Consider the following 18,833-nt stretch of genomic DNA (forward strand, 5'->3'; position numbering starts at 1 on the left):
CATGGGAACCCTGTTAGTGGACTTGCTGGCCTGGGGGCCACCAAGGCCCTCTTCTCCCATGTAGCCTCCAAGCAACTTCACACAAAGGGTACAGCAGTGGCTTTTGCCAGCTCTTGCTCTGTGTGCTCACTGGGGCCAGTCTTGAAGTGTTCAGGGGTCAAAACAGTTGGAGTGGTCTTTTCTTTCTCTCATCGTGGCTTTTCCCACCTTCATGAACTCCATTCGTCTCTTTTCCCATGAGCTCTAGCAGCCCTAGCTTGGCAGTCATTGCTTTTTAATAGTTGTAAATTGGTTAATTGTGGGAGAGTGTGATGCTGGGTACCATCTATTCTACCATCTTGATTGGAAGTCTTTGCTACATTGTTTTTTAAGGTATTAATCTCTTTGTAAATTTCCTCCATATTTTGGATAGGTTTTCTCATTTCGTTCTGCTAACTGAGTCTTCTTGTATCTCATTGTGTTTCTTTGAGATTGTTCTGAATTCCTTTTCAGATATTTCAAGGTTTTCTTGCTATTTGGGGTCTGGTACTTGAGAATTACTTTTTTCTTTGGGGTCATATTTTCTTGTTTTTTCATATTTCTACTGTGCCTACATTGATGTCTGGTCACCTGATGAAGCAGTAGTTTCTTCTACTACTATGGAGTGACTTCTGAAGAGAGAGCATGTTTTAGTTTTGGTTCTGGGTAGACATAGTAGTGTGGTCTCTGTGTGGTTACTTCTGCTGATTCAGAGTCAGAATTGTCTGTGAGTGCCTCTGTGGCCTAGGCACTGGGGCACTCAGTGGCTTCTTGCTGAAGTGAATGACACTGTGTTGGGTCATCAATGTTGGCAAGATCATGAGTTCCTGGGAGAAATGCCTAGGTGCCCTGTTGCTCCTTGGGCAAGGTAAGTGTCTCCAAGTTGACTTGTTGGCACCTCAGCTATTGTCCAGTGACCCTGCTAGGTGTACTAGGGTATACTGTTGCTCCTCAGCTTGAATGGGTAAGCCTGGATGGGGTATATCTTTCTTCCAGGCAGAGGCTCCTCCTGAGTCCGTGCTGCTCCCAGTTGGGGGGTGGGTTGGTGGTGGCTGGGTGTGTTATTCTGTACTCTATTTGGCTATCTTAAGTTTCTGCACTCACCAGCAGTTCTGCACATGTGTGCCTCTGGGTCCAGGCAGTAACATGGGCTGCACAAGTAGTTCCCACCCCAAGGTGCAAGGGGCTGCGCTCGTTCATCTCTTTCCTCGTGCCTAGTAAAACACGGTAACACCCGTATCTGGGTGAGGTGGATCTGGTGGCACCCAGGCTGGGTGGCAAGAGCCACAGGGTCTGCAGTGAGGAACAGGCTGAATTGCTGTGCAGGGAGACGGGAGCAGCAGTAGCAGGAGGGGCCATGTTGGTAGAGGCCATGGTGGGAGGGGCTGCTGAGGGAGCCGTGTGGCCGCAGTGGCAACAGGGAGAGCCATGAGGTGGGAGGAACAGCTGTCGGAGCAGTGGAGGCTAGGGCAGCAAGACGGGCAGTCACTCAGGCACTGCACATTGGCTGCAGTAACTACAGCATTGTTAGCAGCCAACACATGTTAACACAGGTATTCGAACTGAAAAAATGAGTCAAACTCTTTCTGGCAGAAAATAACTTTCATTAGTAGAATGATTTGACAGTAAGGACTGGCTTTGCTAATTGGGTTATATGTCAAACATTTTCCCTAGATTGAATGATCTAAATTAGCAACTTTAATTTTTTTCTTATTTTTTTTCAATTTTTTATTATGAAAACTTTCAAACATACAAAGGTAGAGAGACTGAGACAGTGAGTTTGCATATACTGCTCCTATCACCCAGCTGCAACAATTAGCAATTTATGGCCAGTAATTATTTCACCTACACATTTTTCCCCTATTTCTCTATTTTCATACCCCTTCCTCAGACATTTTTAATCTATAAGTATTTTAATATACATCTCTAAAAGATTAGGATTTTTAAAAAATACATAATCATAACACATTTATCGCACCTAAAAATATAAGAATAGCTTCTTAATATTAAATTTGTGGGGGGATTTTGATGAAAACATATTTAAAGCATATAATAAAGAAACATTTTATTAAACCATATAATATTGGCAGAGATGCAATAAAAAAATTTTCCAAACTCTTAGTATATCTGGTTAAACAGGTGCCTCTAAATGAGGAGTAATTGGTATAGCTAATAGTTATTTGATAAATCTTGATAATGCTTTTGTTATACTATCAAAAATTGAAAAAGTAAATGGCTCTAATGAATGGATTATACATCCTTTTGCAAGTTAGTGGCTTTCCAATTCCTTGTGTTCAACAGCTTGAAGGAAGACCTAACCGATAGAGCAATAAAAATTGTTTTGGGTGATACATAACTAGGTGATTTTTGATATATGACTACAGAGAAGTTCAAAGAATTGAGAAACATTGCTATAATTCTATGGTAGATTTTATTCCAATCTACCTGTTTATGTGAGCAAGTTTTCTTAGCACTTATATGTATAAAAATGAAAAGTAGGAATAAGCTTTATGCTGAATCCTATCTCATCTAGTAATAAGGCATAATATTTGTAAGGACAAATAAATTAGTATATTTTAAAACTCTATTCATTCTTAAAAATACATTTCCTGTAAAATTTTACCTTTGGCTTATAGTTATTAAAGTACATAGTATGTGTTTTTATCAGTTATATACTAATAGTTAAAATAGTTCAGCCTCAAAGAGATTTTTTTTAGAGACTGAGATCCATAAACAAAACCAATTTAAATACCAACATTAACTTATAGACCAGTTCGTAGACATGCTTTTGCTTAGAGAATTATAGCAGAGTTGTCACTAAAAAGACAAGATATAAAAGCATTTGACATCATGATTCTCTAAGAAAAATAGACTGAAAGTACAAATTCAAGTATAAAATAAGAAGATGTACAATTTCTGAATATTAAAGAAGACCTTATTGTGTTTTTGGTTTGGGGGGTTTTTTTGGGGTTTTTTGGTGGATGATGATGGATGATGCTTCAATACTGTATTTATATTCCACTGGATATATTTTTTAAAGTAATCATTTTATTTTCAATTTTTAATTCTAATAGATGAAAAGCTTACCTATTTTACAACTATTTAAGCCAGTGAAAACATTTAATTTTCTTAGAAATTATTTAATGTGATAGGCAGTACATAGTTTTTCAAAATTCTTTTGGAGCATATCTGAGTAAAAATTAAGACCACTGAACCAGAGAACTAGGCACCTTGGAGAATCAGATTCTTCTTCATGACAGACCTGTCTCCTAGTAACTGCTTTTACCTAGGTATATTAATTCAGTGGAAACTGATTATTGAAGAGTGGGTAGATTAGCAGTCATTTCAAAGAGCAGTTACCATAGGCAACTAAAAACTACAGTTGACATTACTTTTAAATTCATCCTTTGATAAATGTTGTTCTTCGAAATTAAGGGTGATGATGGTCACAAATTAAAACACTTTGAATAATTATGCTTCCTTTGGGGAAAAGCTAATAATTGGAGTTTTCTACAGAGGTCAAGAAATGTCAACAAACAGACTCAACATGGCTTAGAACTGCTCGCTTGTTCATCTCTGCTGTTACTTCCTTTGTAACCAGAGCAGTTTGTCTTTGTGACCTTAGCCTTCAAATGGAGTTAGGCACATATATGAGAATATTACAGTTTATGTGAGTACAGTTGCTTAAAAAATATGGTATCTTCTTCTTATTGCTGAAAAACTATAATTCATACAAAGAGTAACTTTAGAGGTAGAAAGAGAAGTTTTCAACTGTAAATTTTTTTTTTTTTTCCCTTTTTGTCTTTTTTCGTGTCCGGCAACGGATCGCAACCCTCAGTGTCGCGCCCGTACCAGACCGGGACCGGCAACGGGATCGCAACCCTCGGTGCTGCGCCCGCACCTCGCTCAGCCAGTGAGCGGGAACCAGTCTGTATGTGGGATCCAAACCCTCGGCAGGAGCGTCGCCGCGCTCCCAAGCAGCGTACTGTAGCAGTGCGCCACCGGGCCGGCCCTCAACTGTAAATTTTTTTTTTTTCATGTCCGGCAACGGATCACAACCCTCAGTGTTGTGCCCGTACCGGACCGGGACCGGCAAGGGGATCGCAACCCTCAGCGCTGCACCCGCACCTCGCTCAGCCAGTGAGCGGGAACCGGTCTGTATGTGGGATCCGAACCCTCGGCGGGAGCGTGGCCACGCTCCCAAGCGGCGCACTGTAGCAATGCCCCATCGGGCCGTCCCCAACTGTAAATTTTTTAACATTTTAATTCTAATAGACAGCTGTCTATTAGACATCTTCAGTTTTGATCCATCTTAAAATGTACCACAAAAAGAAACAACAACTTTTCCATTCTCCCCCCCACCTTTTGGTACATATCAGAATGGTAAATAGACACTGCATAAAATAAATTCTAAGAGTCAGCTACAGCCTTTTAAGAGATGTTGTAAAATAGCAGAGCATAGGCAACAAATATAAAACTTAAAACACTATGAGTAGCATGAATATTGATTTGAAATGTTCAGGAATGCAAGAAAAAAAGTTAATATTTTGTTAGGACTTGCAAATTCAAAGATATAGAGGGGCCAAGAAGTGAGTGAAACAGCTTGGTACATGATTGGAGCTTCAGCTGCCTGTAGGCACTAGCTCTGTCTGAAAAGGGCCAGTTGGTTGCCAGATCTTCTGATATTTCAAGAGAAACTGGAAATCCAGATTTTGATGTGGGATCTGATTTTTTTAAAAAAAAATAAGTTTTAACAATGAATTCAACATTTTTAAAAGGAATATATGGGTCAAACAAAAAACACCTTTATGCTGAATTTGGCCTATAGTCTGTCCCTTTATGACTTTTGCTTTTTCACTGTTCTAGATTCTTCTCTTCAAATATACATTTGGTTAAATAGCTGCTAGGACAAACTGTTACAAATTAGTTCAGTTTTTCCAAAATTCTAGCCGTAACTTATTTCAAAATAAGCCTATTAAAAATTTTATAGGGAATGAGATTAATAACTGCTCACATAGTAAAGACATGAGCCACATGATCAACCTCATTGAGCTCAACTCTGTAAAAGCCTGTATTTTTAATTCCTTTTGGCATGTGAAACAAATTCGTTAGGAACATTAGGAAAGTCTTCCGAAATGACTTTGGGTTAAACTTATCAGAGAATCTCTAGCCATAGTCTGATTATTTTGTTAGTAATTAAAAATACCTTAATGCTGCAAAATTATAGAACCAATGAATAAATGGCCAGAAAATGGGCCACTATTAAACTAGATTTAATTGAAACGTTTTAAAGATTTCTAACCTTGTTTAGTATGAAAGAATAATAAAATGAGTTGCTTGGCATAAATTATCCTACAACAAATGCTAAATGCAATTTCTTAATTTATTTTATATTTTCTTTATTACCATGACCTTATATTATGGGATTTTTAAAAATAACAAAATTAGTTTTTATGAATACTGCTTAGTTTTGATTTTACTGTCTTGTGTAGGTTAAAGTGTATTTAGGCCCAGTGTGTGCTAAAATGAGTGTAGAAAGAGGTTATTGGGAAGAGGTTGCTGTTTGTAGAACACAGACACTTTGTATAGAGAAAATTTTTCTGATGAATGCTTATTCTTTTTTCCATATTCTACCTGCCAAGAACAAATTAGTCTATGTGTGTCTCTGATTTCCAAAGATATCGAAACCAAATTCACAAATACCTTGTTAGCTATCCAGCTAATTGGATACCGTGATAATAATAACGTTGCACTTAGCTTTAAATTGCTCTTTGGAGCTATGGTTTCTTATCGGACTGGAACATACTACTGTGGAAGAAAATAGCAAATTCTGAATAGAGAAGAATAAGAGATGCTACTTAAGAGTATCATTCGGGCCGGCCCGGTGGTGCACTGGCGAGTGCGCCGCTTGGTAGCGCGGCGGCGCTCCTGCTGAGGGTTCGGATCCCACGTGGAGACCGGTTCCTGCTCACTGGCTGAGCGCGGTGCGGGCGCAACACCGAGGGTTGCGATCCCATTACCGGTCAGTAAAAAAGACAAAAAGGAAAAAAAAAAAAAGTATCATTCAGTCCTGCCCTTTATTTGCTAACCACTTCATGGGAGCCAGGACCTGGATAGGCAGTGTAGGTGCAAATATCTATGAGTCAGGGTTTCTGGAGGAGCTTTATACTGTAAAAGAAAACATTCCTAAAGTAGCTGTAGTGCACACCAAAGCGCTCTTAGTGGAGAAAAGTATAATAGGAAAATAGTAAGAGAAGAGAAGCTGATTTGAGTAGGGCCTTGATAGATAGGAATGCCTTTGACACTGTGATATTTTCAGCTGATGAGGAATTGTGGACAAATGGTTTTATTTAAACTTACTCTTCCTTCATTAGTTGATAGTCTACCGGTGTTACCTTCTGGTTTTGATAAATACATTGTGGTTGTATTATATATACATGTTAAACATTAGAGGAAACTAGATGAGGGATACAGGGAAACTTTGTGCTATTGTTCTTTTCAATGAGGTGACATTCACATAACGTAAAACTAACTGCTGTACTTGTCAGAATCTCTAGTTGTGTAAGTTATAAGGTGCACAATTTAGTATGTTTTGTATGCTTAGTACATTTACAACATTGTGCAGCCATCAGCTCTGTTTAGTTCTAGTACCTTTTCATCACTCCAAAAGGGAACCCTGTACCCATTAAGCAATCACTCTGCCTTTCTCCTTCTCCTCAGCCCCCAGCAACACTAATCTCTTCTCTGTCTCTATGGATTTTTTTTTTTAATGCAGTCTAGAAATCTCCATCTTTAAGTCAGGAGTCATTCATATACCAATCAGAATTTTTCAGAGGTATTCCTTCAAGTCAGGTTTTGATGTAGTTATAAGATTTTTTTTTTCTGTTTGTCTTTTTGACATTGAGTCGTAAAACTTCTTTATGTAGTCTGGATACTACATCCTTATCAGAGATATGACTTACAAATATTTTCTCCCGTTCTGTGAGTTGCCTTTCCACTTTTTTGGTAGGGTTCTTTCATGCACAAAAGTTTTCAATTTTGATTGGCCTAGTTCACCTTTTTTTTCTTTGTTCCTTATTGTTTGGGTATCATATCAAAGAATCCATTGCCAAATCCAAGGTCATGAAGATTTATCCCTATATTTTCTTCTAAGAATTTTTAGTTTTCGTTCTTTGAAACATCTTGAGTTAGTTTTTTTTTTTTTTATATGGTGTGAAGTAGGGATATAAATTCATTCTTCTGCATGGTCCAAAACTTTGGAATTAATTTTGGCGGTTTTTGTTTTGGTTTTTTTGGTGGCTGGCTGGTGCAGGGATCTGAACCCTTGACCTTGCTGTTCTAACACCATGCTCTTAACCCACTGAGCTAACCAGCCAGCCCTAGAATTAATATTTGTAGAAGAGAATAATCATTATTCTTCACAGTTACAGAAAAACATCTATGATTTTAAATCATTTGTTTTCTGAAGAATTAATGACATAAATATAAGAACTAAATTATGAAACTCTTAGGAGAAAACAGGTTAACCTTCATGACCTTGTCTTAGGCAACAGATTCTTAAATATGTACCAAAAGAACAAGCAACCAAAGAAAAATTAGATGCATTGGACTTTGCCAAAATTTAAAAACTTGTGCTTCAAAGCCCACTATCAAGAAAGTGAAAAGATAACCCACAGACTGGGAGAAACTATTGGCAAATCATATAGTGGATAAAGATCTAATGTTTAGAAAATATAAAGAACAATTGCAACTCAACAGTAAAGCAATAAATAATACAATTTAAAAAATGAGCAAAGGATTTGAGTACACATTTCTCCAGAGCAGATATACAAATGGCCCTTAAGCACAGTAAAACATGTTCAACATCATTAGCCATCAGGAAAATAAAAATCAAATCATAATGAGATACTACATCACACCCTCTAGTATGGCTGTAATAAAACTAATATACAATAATAAGTGTTGACAAAAATATGAGATACTGGAACCCTCCTGAATTGCTGGTGGGAATGTAAGATGGTGAAGCCGGTTTGGAAAACAGATTGACAATAACTTAAACATACACTTATTTTATGACTCAGCAATTCCACTCCTAGGTGTATACCCAAAAGAATTAAAAATATACTTTCATATAAAAACTTGTATGTGAAAATTTGTAGCAGCCAAAAAGTGGAAACAAGCCAAATGTCTATCAACAGATGAATAGATAAACAAAATATGTAGCTGTACAATGGAAGATTATTAAAGGACTGAAGTATTAGAAAAAGGACTGAAGTAGTGATACATGCTTCAACATGGATGAACTTGATAACACTATTCTAAGTAAGAGAATCCAGACAGAAAAGGTCACATATTGTATGATTCCATTTATATTAAATGCATAGAGATAGAAAGCAGGATTAGTATTTGCCAGGGGACAGAGGGAGGGAAATGGGGAGTGACTCATGAGTACAGGATTTGTTTTTATGGGAGATAAAAATGTTTTGGAGTTACATAGTAGTGATGGTTGTACACTGTGAGCATACTAAAAACCATTGAATTGTACACTTTAAAAGAGTGAATTTGATGGCAAAATGAATCAATAAAAATACCTAAATTAAAAAAAATGTTCTGCATACAGAGATTTTGTATTTTAAAACAATGCTTATTTTATGTTTACCTGAAGAAAAGTATTTTTATTTTATTTTTTAGGAATTTATCATGGCATCCTGCATTGAACACTAAAAGTAAAATGCGAATGCCACATTCTCATGCGTTTATTGATCTGACTGAAGATTTTACAGCAGGTGAGTTGCATACTTGTATAAATGTGAAATATTTGTTTTGAACTGCCAATAAATACTTTGTATTTATTCACTAATGAACTGAATGTTAAAACCAAGCTGTTAAATGGTTATAAAAAAGTCAATGATATTGGAAACGTGGCTGTAATAAATAAGTCTTCGGTTGTCTTTGTTGTTTATTAATAATTACCTTAAAATTTGAATTCTCCACTTTTTATGAATTCCTGATAATTTGGACATATGTTGCCATATGTTTCTTTCCTTTTCCATTTTCAATTTTTTGACTAGTACTATAAATTGAAGGAAAAGAAAAATATTTATCTCATGTACAAAATAAGGGAGGTTGAAAGTAGAATAATGGTCCCCAGGGACTGGGAAGGGAGAAGGGAGAGGGAGATGAAAAAAGGCTAGTTGATGGGTACAAAATACAGTTAGATAGAAGTAATAAGTTCTAGTATTCAAGAACACGATAGGATGACTACACTTAACAATAATGTACTGTGTTTTTCAAAATAGCCAGAAGAGAAATTTGGAAAATTTCTAACACAAGGAAGCGATAAGTGTATGAGGTGGTAGATATCCGAGTTACCCTGATTTGATCATTACACATTGTATACATGTATCAGATTATCACATGTACTCCATAAAAATGTAGAATTATTATACATCAAAAAAAGTTAAAAAATACTTATAGAAAATTTTAAACATAGAAAAGTAGGCACAGTAATATAAAATAGGCACAGTAAATCATCACTTAGCTTCAACAGTTATTAATTTATGACCAATCTTGTTTTATCTGTATACTCACCCACAAGTCCCTCCCATCCCAGATACTTTTAAATGAAATCCTAAACATATAATTTCATTTGTAAACACTTCAATCTGTATCTCTAAATGATAAAGATTTTTTTATTTGTAACCATCAGAAGATCATTTTGAAACCTAAAAAAAATTAATAATTTCTCAATATCATCGAATATCTAGTCGTTTTTCAGAATGTCCCGATTTCCACCTAAATGTTTTTATCAAATTAGGAGTTAAAGAAGGTTCATATAGATGTAGAAAAAACATCGTCTCTGTTGTAGAATTTCTCAGTCTGGAGTTTTCTGATTGTATCACCATGTTGTTAACTTGTTACTCTGTCCCTGTATTTTCCCTAACCCAGTAGTTAGATTTGGAGCCTTGATCAGAATCATATCTTTTGGGAGAAGGTCGTGTCAAGAATTTTTCCTAGATGTTGCTGTGTGGTTCAGCTCATTAAGAGACACAGAATTTATGTTCTCTTTTGTGATGTTAAGATTAATCAGTAGCTTCAGTTTTCCTCAGCATGGAGCATCCACTGTGATGCTTTCCAGTAGTTTTAGCAGCTATTGATATTTGTCAGGTCCATTACTTCAATGGGAGTTGGCACGCTAAGTCTGTCACTCCTCTGCATATATTATTAGTTGGGATTTTGTAGTTTAAAAAAGGAACTCTCATTATCATCTCTTTAGTCACCCAGAGTACAGTTAAGGTAGGCAAGATAAATGATTTTTTTCACTCCTTCCTCCCATTTTTTTTTTTTTACCAGTTTTCAAACCTGATCTGGTTTTGCAATAACGTTTTTATACAGTGTACTAAATTGCAAATGAGTTAAGCAGGCCTGGTGGCTGCTAAAAGTAATAAAACGTACTTCCTTTTAAAGTATTCCATTATTACTGGATTGATTTTGAGTTTTGCTGGAGCTTTTCCTTTTTTAAAAAAAAAAATTATTATTATTTTTTTTTACATTCTAAGATGTGGAGCAGTTGGGGGGAGGCTAAAGTATTCCATTATTACTGGATTGATTTTGAGTTTTGCTGGAGCTTTTCCTTTTTTAAAAAAAAAATTATTATTATTTTTTTTTACATTCTAAGATGTGGAGCAGTTGGGGGGAGGCAAAGAGGGGAAAGGGGTGGGGGATGGGGATGGAGAGGAAGCAGGGATAGGGGGACATGGTCTAGGCCCATGGCACCCCCCTGATTCTGGTAGGGGAGCCTAGGGGGCTTCCGGAGGCTGCTCATTAGTAGCTGGATGCAGACTTGGCATGGTGTGGATGAGTCCCTAGAGGGGAGAGGGAGGGGTGTCCCATCCCAGGAGCCCTGGGTGCCTCCAGCAACGATAGAGCATTTTCATTATTCAGATAACATTTGCAAAGTTAAGAAAATTTTGATGCCCAATATACTATGGATTTTACTGATTTAAAACAAACAAAAACACAAATTTAACTTTTTGGCCAGTAAGTTTCTTATGGTTTTAAGATGTTAGATTCTTGAGTATATGTTTAGGTTGGAAAGAGAAGAGAGTTTAAGAAACAGGTTATTTTTAGTGTGGCTTATCTAGTATGCTAAATCATATATAAACCACAAAAATAAAGTATTGAGAGCATAGCCGTGGAAGTTGTCTTGAAAGTTCATTTTTCAAAATCAGGAAGTTCTATGGTTATAGGCTCATTTTCGTTTATCTCATTACTGTTATACATACATGCACACACACACGAACTTTTTTTTTTAACAATTCTTTTTTTAGGAAAACTCTTATCTTGTGAGGTTTAAAAAACTTAGTTACTTTTAGTTCAGTAGTATTAGACTTCCTTAAACACCATTGACTTTGCATTTAAGTAATTTTTAAAGAATGCTCAGGTATTCTTACACAATCAGCAAAATCTACCTTATATTTTGCGATCGAGTTGTGATTTTGAGCTAAACAATCTATTGTATAAAATGTAAAGAAATTGTCTCTGATGAGTAATCCTTTGGAAGTTAACTTAAAATGTATAAGGAAGTATTAAAATTCTAATTATTAAAATTGTGTTATTCAAAACTCTATCTCTGCTTTTGAAACCATTTCAGCAAACATTTATTGAGTTACCTGCTCTGTACAAAGCCCCCTACTGTTCATTATGTGAGACACAAAGATAAAAAGAAATGCCTTCAGCTATCAGAGAGTTTTAGTTTACTGGAAGAAGCTGATAAGTCTAGCTGTGATATGTGGCAGAATGAAATAAGTGCTTATTAGTTATAAACTGCTATGTAGTAACAAGGAAGGTAGGAGGAAGTAGTCCCACTATTTGGGGAACTTTAGTGTCCTAAACAGTTCAGCTAAGAATTTGGCCAAAAAAAACAGGTGAGTTATACGGTTCTCATTTTCTGTAGTATACTTATTCCTTAGGACATATAATGCTTTTCCAAACAATAAGATCTAGAAGAAATTCTTAATATAAGTAGGACTTCCTGTAGGAGACAATACATGTAATATAGTAAATGAATTCTAAATAGCAAATACTTTTTTTCTTTTTTTACATTTTTATTCATTAATTTTTTAAAAATAATTACCGAAACAGTGTAACTTTTAGTAACTCCTGTCCACTGTATGGTCATAACATAATTTACTTAACTAATCCTTTTTTTTGAGAAGTTAAGTTGTTTGCAGTTTTTCTTTTTGGTTTTTTGGGGTTTTGTTTGTTTTATTTTTTACTACAAATAGTGCTTTGGTGTCTTATTTTGTGTACATCTCTCCTGAAAAAAGAATACATGGTTAAACAATTATAAACATTTTTAAGGAGGTGAAACATGGCAATGTTGCTAGAAGAAAGGTTTATGAGAGTACTTGTTTCTCCCACCTTTGCCAATACTAGATATTACCTTTTTTTTTTAATTATCAACAATTTGATGGGTGGAAAAACTGGTATTTCATTATGATTTTGATAAGCCTTTCTCAGATTGTTATTGAAATAGAATTTTTTTTTTGTTATATGTGAGTTGACCATTTCCGAGTTTTCCTTTATGGATTGCTATTTTCCTTTATGGATTGCTGGCTCTTCCTAAATTCTCTACTTGGTTTAAAGTTGTTATTCTGCCAGCCAAGATTTTTTGTGCAGCCACTGGCAATTCTGACTCATTTCTGCTATTGCTTTCTAAATCATCTGCAAGGATTCAAGTTATTTAATGCTCATATCATTTTGTATAATAATCTGATCATACTGTGATCATCTCATTCACTTCAGTAATCCATTTCAAGAAAATAAAGTCTGGCTTTTAGTCCCTGGGCCCATCCCTCCATGCACAGCAGAAATGGCCATTGATCACCAAAAGCAGACTCTGTTGCATTCCTTTATTGCTGCAAAAGAAAGTCAGCCTGGCCATCTGTTCAGCTCATTTGATAACTAAAGAGTAGGCATCTGCCTTCAAAAAACAAAGACAAAATATTAGAGTCCAGGTCCTTGTCTAACAATGGAATCTGTATCAAAAGTCCAGTTGCGAAAGAAGGTATCTACATATGAATGACATAGGACATGTGGACCATTAATCTCTCTTGATAGTCTTGATTTGAGAGAATTTGATTTTAGACAAAAATGTATTTGAGTCAATGGGTGTGATATATACTTAGGCAACCATTGTTAATTTGGCTCTAGAACTTGAAAAAAATAGTTCAGAGCCTAATGTTTGGGAGTCTTTGGCATTTTTGAGGCCATGAAAATGACTGAGTTCTGAAATGGTAAACTTACAGTAGTAAGAATAGAGGGCTAGGAACTCAATATTTGTTTTATTTGCTTTTGAATTATTAAAAGTAGCATGAGTATAGTAAGAAGTTAAAAGAGTTGAAAAGTTTATAAAGGAGAGGAAATCACTGTCTTCAGTTTCTGTTTCCTGAAATCTTCTGTGCAGATACACATTCATTTTCCTTTTTATTCAAATTCAATTGTATGTATGTAATTATGATTCTGTCTTAATTCTGATATATTAGCATATCAGTACATATGGATTGACCTGGGTTGTTTTAATAGATTCAAGAGATTCCATTATACAGAGATACTATAATTTAATTAAATATGCATCCGTTGGTGAATATTTGCATATTTTTTCTTTGCAACTTTGCTCCATGAAGCATTTTTTCAAATACATTTCTATGTTCTTGTGCAAATGTAGGAGTATTAGGTATTGCCAGCACTTCAATTAAGGCTGCATATGTGCCTTTTTCCCCTTAAATATCTTTTATCATGGAATATTACATATATATTAAAGAGGATAAAGAATAAACTAGCTTAACAAAGAATTAAAACTTTTCCTTTTATTTTAATAAATATTGCAGTTTCCCTTCAGAGGCAGTACCAATTTAGATTCCCACAAAGTGTATAAAAGTACCATTCTTTCCAACACTGGGTATTTCCTATCCCTTGTTTTTTTATTTTTATTTTTTTAATTTATTGTGGTAAAACATATATGACAGTTTAAGCATTTTAAACATACAATTGCATGGAATTAAGTACATTCACAATGCTCTGCAACCACTACATCTATTTTTAAAACTTTTTCATCATCCTAAATATAAAATCTGTACTCATTAAGCAATAACTTCTCGCCATTTCTTCCCCAATTTCTGCTAACCTCTAATATACTTCTGTTTCTGAAATTTTTTTTTCTTTTTCTTTTTTCTGAATTGACCCATGATAATTGTATATATTTATAGAGTACAATGATATTTTGGTACATTTACACTGTGTGCAATGATCATATCAGGGTGTTTAGCATATCCGTCACCTCAAATATTTGTCTCCTCTTTGTGTTGGGAACAATCAACATCCTCTCCACTAGCTACCTGCAGTTACTACAGTAGTTTGGTGTTAACTGTAGTCTCCCTATATTGCTATAGAACACTGTATCTTATTCTTCCTATCTCTCTACATTTTTGTATCCATTGACCACCCTCCCCCATACCCTCCTCATTCCTCCCCTTACTGCCTCTACTCTACACTTCTGTGAGATCAACTTTTTTGGCTTCTACATATAAGTGAGAATGTATGGTATGTCTCTTTCACTGCCTGGCTTATTTCACTTAACATAATTTTTTTCAAGCTCATCCATGTTGCTGCAGATAGCAGAATTTTCTTCTTTTTTATGGCTGAGTAGTATTACATTGTGTATATATACCACATTTTCTTATCCAGTCATCCATTGATAGACATTTAAGTTGGTTCCAACTCTTGGCTATTATGAATAGAGCCAAGATAAACATGGAGTACAGGTACCCCTTCGACTTGCTGATTTTCTTTCTTTTGGATATATACCCAGTCACAGATTGCTGGATTATATGGTAGTTCTATCTGTAGTTTTTTGAGAAATCTCCTTACCATTTTTCATAATGGCTATATCAATTTACATTCCCACCAACAATGTATAAGAGTTCTCCTTTCTCTGCATCCTTGCCAGCATTTATTTTTTGTCTTTTTGATAATAGCCAGTCTAACTGCGTTGAGATAATATCTCATTGTGGTTTTGATTTGCATTTTTCTAATGATTAGTGATGTTGAGCATTTTTTCATATACTTCTTGGCCATTTGTATGTCATCTTTTGAGAAAAGTCTATTCAGCTCATTTGCCCATTTTTTAATTGGATTATTTGTTTGACTTCCTGTTGTTTGAGTTCCTTGTATATTCTGCATATTAATCCCTTATCAGATGTATAGTTTACACATATTTTCTGCAGATTGTCTTTTCACTCCATTGGTTGTTTCCTTTGCTGTGCAGAAGCTTTTTAGTTTAATATATCCTTTGTTTTTTTAAATGTTTATTTATTAATTATAGGTTATTTTAGGTATATGGAAAAATGTATATAAAGTACTCTAAATGTTCACATTTTTGTCAGTTTCATATGTGAAAAATCGTGTCTTGTTTTGAATTGCCTTTCTCGAGTTATGTTATTAATCTTAAGGAGCTTTTTATGTAATTATTGGCCACTTAAAATTCCTTTTGTTGCAATTGCCTGTTCATATACTTTGCCCACTTTCCCATTAGAATTTTTAAAAATTTATTTATAAAGTTCTTTGTACATGAAGGAAGTTACTCCTGCTTTGTAATATATGCTATACATATCTCCAGCTTGTTGTATAACTTTTTACTTTGTATGAAGTATTTTTGGTTTTTGCCATATAGAATTGTTAGATATTTACTAACCAGATTTGTCTTTTCTTTCATGGTATCTGTGTTTTGTGTCATGCTTGGAAAATGCTGTTTGTATGTAAAATTTTTAAATTCAAACAAGTTTTTAAATAAGTTTTGGTAGTTTTACATTTAAATCAGCTACACTTGGATTTTCTCTTTGATATTATGGTTATATCTTAGATATTCATCTCTCTATTTTGATGGCGCTGTAGATTCTTTATTCAGCAGCACAGACCTTCTAATATCCTGCCTTGCTATCAAGGAATTAATTCCTGCACTTACTGCTTACCTATGTCCTCCCTTACAGACCATGTTGGTCAAGTTTCCTTCTTATAAGTTTGTCATAAATAAAAGGAACAGTCCTAATCATTGGTCATTTAAATAAGACACATTGCATTTAAAAGAAAGAAGACTTATTTTAAAAAGAATATTATATGTACTGACTTTAAAAATTTAACAGTGTTTAACATAGGTGTACAGAGCGAATGTATTGTCTTCGTTTTCTGAAATCAGTAGAGGAGGGTTCTATCCTTGGGCATGTGTGGGAAAAGGGAATTTAAACTTGTCAGTTAAAATTATCTCAATCGTTAGGGTTTTAATTTAGTCTTGTTGGCATAAATTTTGAGTTTTTCTGGATCTTTTTCTATTTTCCCTTCTACTAGCAAAAATAGCAACTGGGTTAGCCTAGGGATAGGCTTAAAAGTCTTCAAGTAATTGGAAAGAGAGGTCTTTTATCTGCCATGAGGTCCTTGTGCTACTTCATTGCTGGTTCTAGTGTATGAAGTGTCCTGTTGGCATTTGCTGCTGAAGTTGGTAGCTGTACACCTCCTGATCTCTTTTTCTGGCTCAGTTAGAGCCAAATAGTCTACCTTGGCTGACTTGGTTCTGCCTTGGATCTCCTTATTCTTATCGATTCCTCTGAAGCTCTACTCGCTCTATCTGCTCCGTGGACTATCTATCTCCCATCCTCTACCATGGGATTAATTTGCTTTGTACTGTAGTAGCCTCTTGGAACGTCAAATGGCCCTCAACCTGGCTACCTTTCATGTATATCATAGGAGATCTTGAGTCCCATCTGTACACACGAAAGTCTAGGAAAGTTTGAAAATACTAGATTAGACCCTGTGCTCTGTTTTTTTCTGTGTCACTGAGGAGAACCCATGCTTATCTTAAAGAAAGACTCCTCCATGAGTTCCAACAGGAAGCAGAGTCTAGATCCCCTTTGTACTCTGTTCTCCCTTTAACTTCATCAGTTTCTGTATTCTCAGCACTGTCCCCTTCAGATTGGACCCTGAGATTGAGGCCAGGAGAAATAGTCAAGGAAACTGGCATTTCATCTCTGTCCTCTTCCTCTCTGACTCCTCCTCCTTGCCCCAAGCTTTCTCATTGCCTCCCTAAGTAGCCTGGCATCCTGACTTGACTTCTTTCTTCCTGTCATTTGAAGTAAAATTTGGTCAGATCCCCAGATTTTGCTTCTAGTATGTAAACAGAATTATGAGAATTTAAGAATGTTTTTTTTATTCTCAACAAAACCTGACTTTCTATACTTTTTTCTCAGTAAAGATTTAAAAACTGCTATTTTGGAAGTGAGAAGTTGAATATTGACTCTTTTTACCATCCTGCTGTAATAACCTAATTTTCTCCTAGGGCAACTGTTCTCAAAGTGTAGTCTGGGTATCCTTCAGGATCCTAAAGACCCTTTCAGAAGGTCTATGAGATCAAAATGATTTTCATAAAAACCATAAGACAATAATTTGCCTTTTTCACCTAGTATACAGTGTGCAATGGAGGTTTCCAGAGACTTCATAACATGTAATGACTTCATTCATCTGCCATCTTATGTGTGTGCTTATGTATTCTTGTGTTTTAAAAAGTCTCGGCTTTAATTTTTAATATGGTAAATATCAACAGGTATAGCTTACATAAACAAAAGCTCTTTGGGGTCCTTAGTAATTTCTAAGAATGAAGAAAGGTCCTGAAACCAAAAAGCTTGAGAACTCCTGCCTTAGGCAAATAGATGCCTCTGGCTGACTGGGTCACTGTACAAAGTAGTGAGAAAGAATATAATAATATCCTTGATACACGAATGTATCAAGCAAAGATAATATCTTAGCTGTGACAATTCAGACAGATCATAGCATTCTCTCTGAGCACCACCTCAGTTCCCCCTTTCTTGTTCCTGCCAAATAGTGTCATGGTTCTGACATGTAGCCCTGAGATGCAGCCATATGAAGGAACTTAGAGGCTGGTCTATTGGTGAGATGACATAAAATATATAGCTCTTGACCCCAGGGACTTTTTTACCATTTTCTTTATTAGGTCATTTGTCTGCTTATTACAAAACTGGAAAGATGTCACTTTACATGGCCTTTAGCCATGCATTTATTGGTCAGGCCAAGCATGTGTTTTACTTTTAGAACTTGAAAGCTCATACTCAGAATGCTTCCCTAGTCACTTCTTTGTGCAGGGTAGATAGTGGGGGGCCTGTTAGGCATTTAAAAGGGCAAGTGTTGTATCATTGGTCAAAGGAAACATAACCCGAAATTTTCTTTAATATCACAAATATTTTTCATTCATTCATCAAATTCAAAATTATTTATGGAGCTTCTACTTTGCCAAGCATTGTGCTAGAAATTAAGGGTCCAAAGATGAAAAACAAGATCATTAGACTGAAGTACTACTATAGTATGAACCTCAAGGATGTCGTTATAGCAAGGCATCAATGTATTCTGTATTCAGAATTTTAAACTTGATTTTTAAACAAATTGATTTATGTCTTAAATGTTTTTAAATGCAACAGAATTTTAGACGCAGATGCACATTAATACTCAGAGTATCATTTGTTTGTAATTGGTGGAGCTATATAAGATTCTTATTGTCAGGCCTCCCTGAGCCAGAGGCCGACAAAACCGAGCAGGAAGAGACCCCGGTCCAGCCGGGGGTCCCTTGTGGGGCTGAGCGGGATGATGAGTGTCGCTGGCACGGCCCTTCCCCCCCAGGATCTTCCTCCCCGGGGGCCGAGAAAGAACACCGCCGAGCCAGGAGAGTGGTCAAAGCCGGAACTCCGTTTATT

At 35.7% G+C, this 18,833-nt stretch overlaps 1 protein-coding gene across 1 annotated transcript in view; it reads left to right on the top strand.

Annotated features, from left to right (window-relative positions):
* LOC103595321 (T-cell immunomodulatory protein) overlaps positions 1-18,833 on the top strand; it is a gene marked incomplete at its 3' end in the record, with an annotated part of 119,258 nt that overhangs the window by 19,881 nt on the left and 80,544 nt on the right. The window contains exon 6 of the mRNA XM_008578696.1: positions 8,710-8,804. Within this exon, the coding sequence (XP_008576918.1) occupies positions 8,710-8,804 (95 nt within the window). The remainder of the gene's footprint in view (positions 1-8,709; positions 8,805-18,833) is intronic.

Source organism: Galeopterus variegatus, unplaced genomic scaffold (genome assembly GCF_000696425.1).
Source record: "Galeopterus variegatus unplaced genomic scaffold, G_variegatus-3.0.2 Scaffold1747, whole genome shotgun sequence".
In the NCBI taxonomy this organism is placed as follows: domain Eukaryota; kingdom Metazoa; phylum Chordata; class Mammalia; order Dermoptera; family Cynocephalidae; genus Galeopterus; species Galeopterus variegatus.